We start from the raw sequence: 1,301 nt of genomic DNA on the forward strand, positions 1-1,301 counted from the left end.
CCATGATGTCCCCATGACATTGTCCCCAAGGTGGTGCCCCCCATGGTGGTGTCCCCACAGTGACGTCCCCATAATGATGTCCCCATGCTGGTGTCCCCATGGCCGTAGCCCCACGGCGCCCCCATACTGGCAGCCCCCCAGTGGCCCCGCGGTTTTAGCCCCGTGATGCCCCCATATCGGTGTCCCCGCGGTGGCGTCCCCTTGCTGTCCCCGCGGCGGTGGCCCCGGCGGTGGCATCGGGCACCTTGCAGGGCGAGCGCTCCGCCCAGGCGACGCTGGCAGCCTGGCAGCGGTACCGGCACGCCTGCGAGCTGCGCCTGCGCCTCGACCCCCCGGCACCCGGTGAGAGGGGACACGGGCTGGGGACAACGGTGGGAAGGGGACGGGGACACCTCGGGGGGGGGGGGGGGGAGGACGACACCACCCCCCCCCCCCCCCCCCTCCAGGTCCCGTCTGCAACCGCAGCTTTGACATGTACGTGTGCTGGGGGGACGCGCCCCCCAACAGCACCGCCACCGTCCCCTGCCCCTGGTACCTGCCCTGGCACCACCGAGGTAAGGGGACACCGCCGGGAGGGGACACGGGGGACTTGGCGGTGTGTGTGTGTCCCCCCCCGGGTGACGCGGTGGTGGCGGTGGTGGCCAGTGCAGGGTGGGGTGGTGGCCCGGCGCTGCGGCCCCGACGGGCAGTGGGTGACCGATGGCACCGGGCGGCCCTGGAGGGACCACTCGCAGTGCGAGGACCTGGAGCAGGAGCAGCCGCTGCAGGTGGGTGGCGGTGGCACCGCGGCGTGACGTGTCACCACGTGCCGTGCCGTGTCACCACGTGCCGTGCTGTGTCACGACATGCCGTGCCGTGTCACCACGTGCCGTGCCATTTTATGTCACGCCGTTGTACACCGTGCCGTGCCATGTCACGCCGTGCCGTGCCATCTGGTGACACGCCGTGCCATGTCACGCCGTGCCGTGCCATGCGGTGACACGCTGTGCCATGTCACGCCGTGTCACGTCACGCTGTGCCATGGCACGTCACGTCGTGCCGTGTCACGCCGTGGCATTCCGAGCTGTGCCATGTCACGCTGTGAACCCCTGTCCCCTCTCATGCTGTGCTGTGCCACGTCACGCTGTGACCACTGTCCCTTGTCGTGCTGTGTCATGTCACACCATGCCATGCCGTGCCATGCCGTGCCGTGTCACACTGTGACCACTGTCCCATGTCACGCCACGCTGTGCCACGCTGTGCTGTGCCACGCTGTGCTGTGCCATGTCACACTGTGACCGCTGTCCCTTGTCACACCGTTC

At 69.3% G+C, this 1,301-nt stretch overlaps 1 protein-coding gene across 1 annotated transcript; it reads left to right on the plus strand.

Moving 5' to 3' along the window:
• Positions 1-158: 158 nt before the first annotated feature.
• LOC118158560 (glucagon receptor-like) lies at positions 159-939 on the plus strand (the record flags this gene model as incomplete). The annotated part of the gene is made up of 4 exons (XM_035313232.1): positions 159-342; positions 447-554; positions 646-768; positions 824-939. Coding segments are annotated over 4 exons (531 nt in total), but the record flags the coding sequence as incomplete, so codon positions are not given.
• Positions 940-1,301: the final 362 nt, after the last annotated feature.

The sequence above is a fragment of the Oxyura jamaicensis genome (genome assembly GCF_011077185.1).
Source record: "Oxyura jamaicensis isolate SHBP4307 breed ruddy duck chromosome 32 unlocalized genomic scaffold, BPBGC_Ojam_1.0 oxy32_random_OJ68528, whole genome shotgun sequence".
Classification (NCBI taxonomy): domain Eukaryota; kingdom Metazoa; phylum Chordata; class Aves; order Anseriformes; family Anatidae; genus Oxyura; species Oxyura jamaicensis.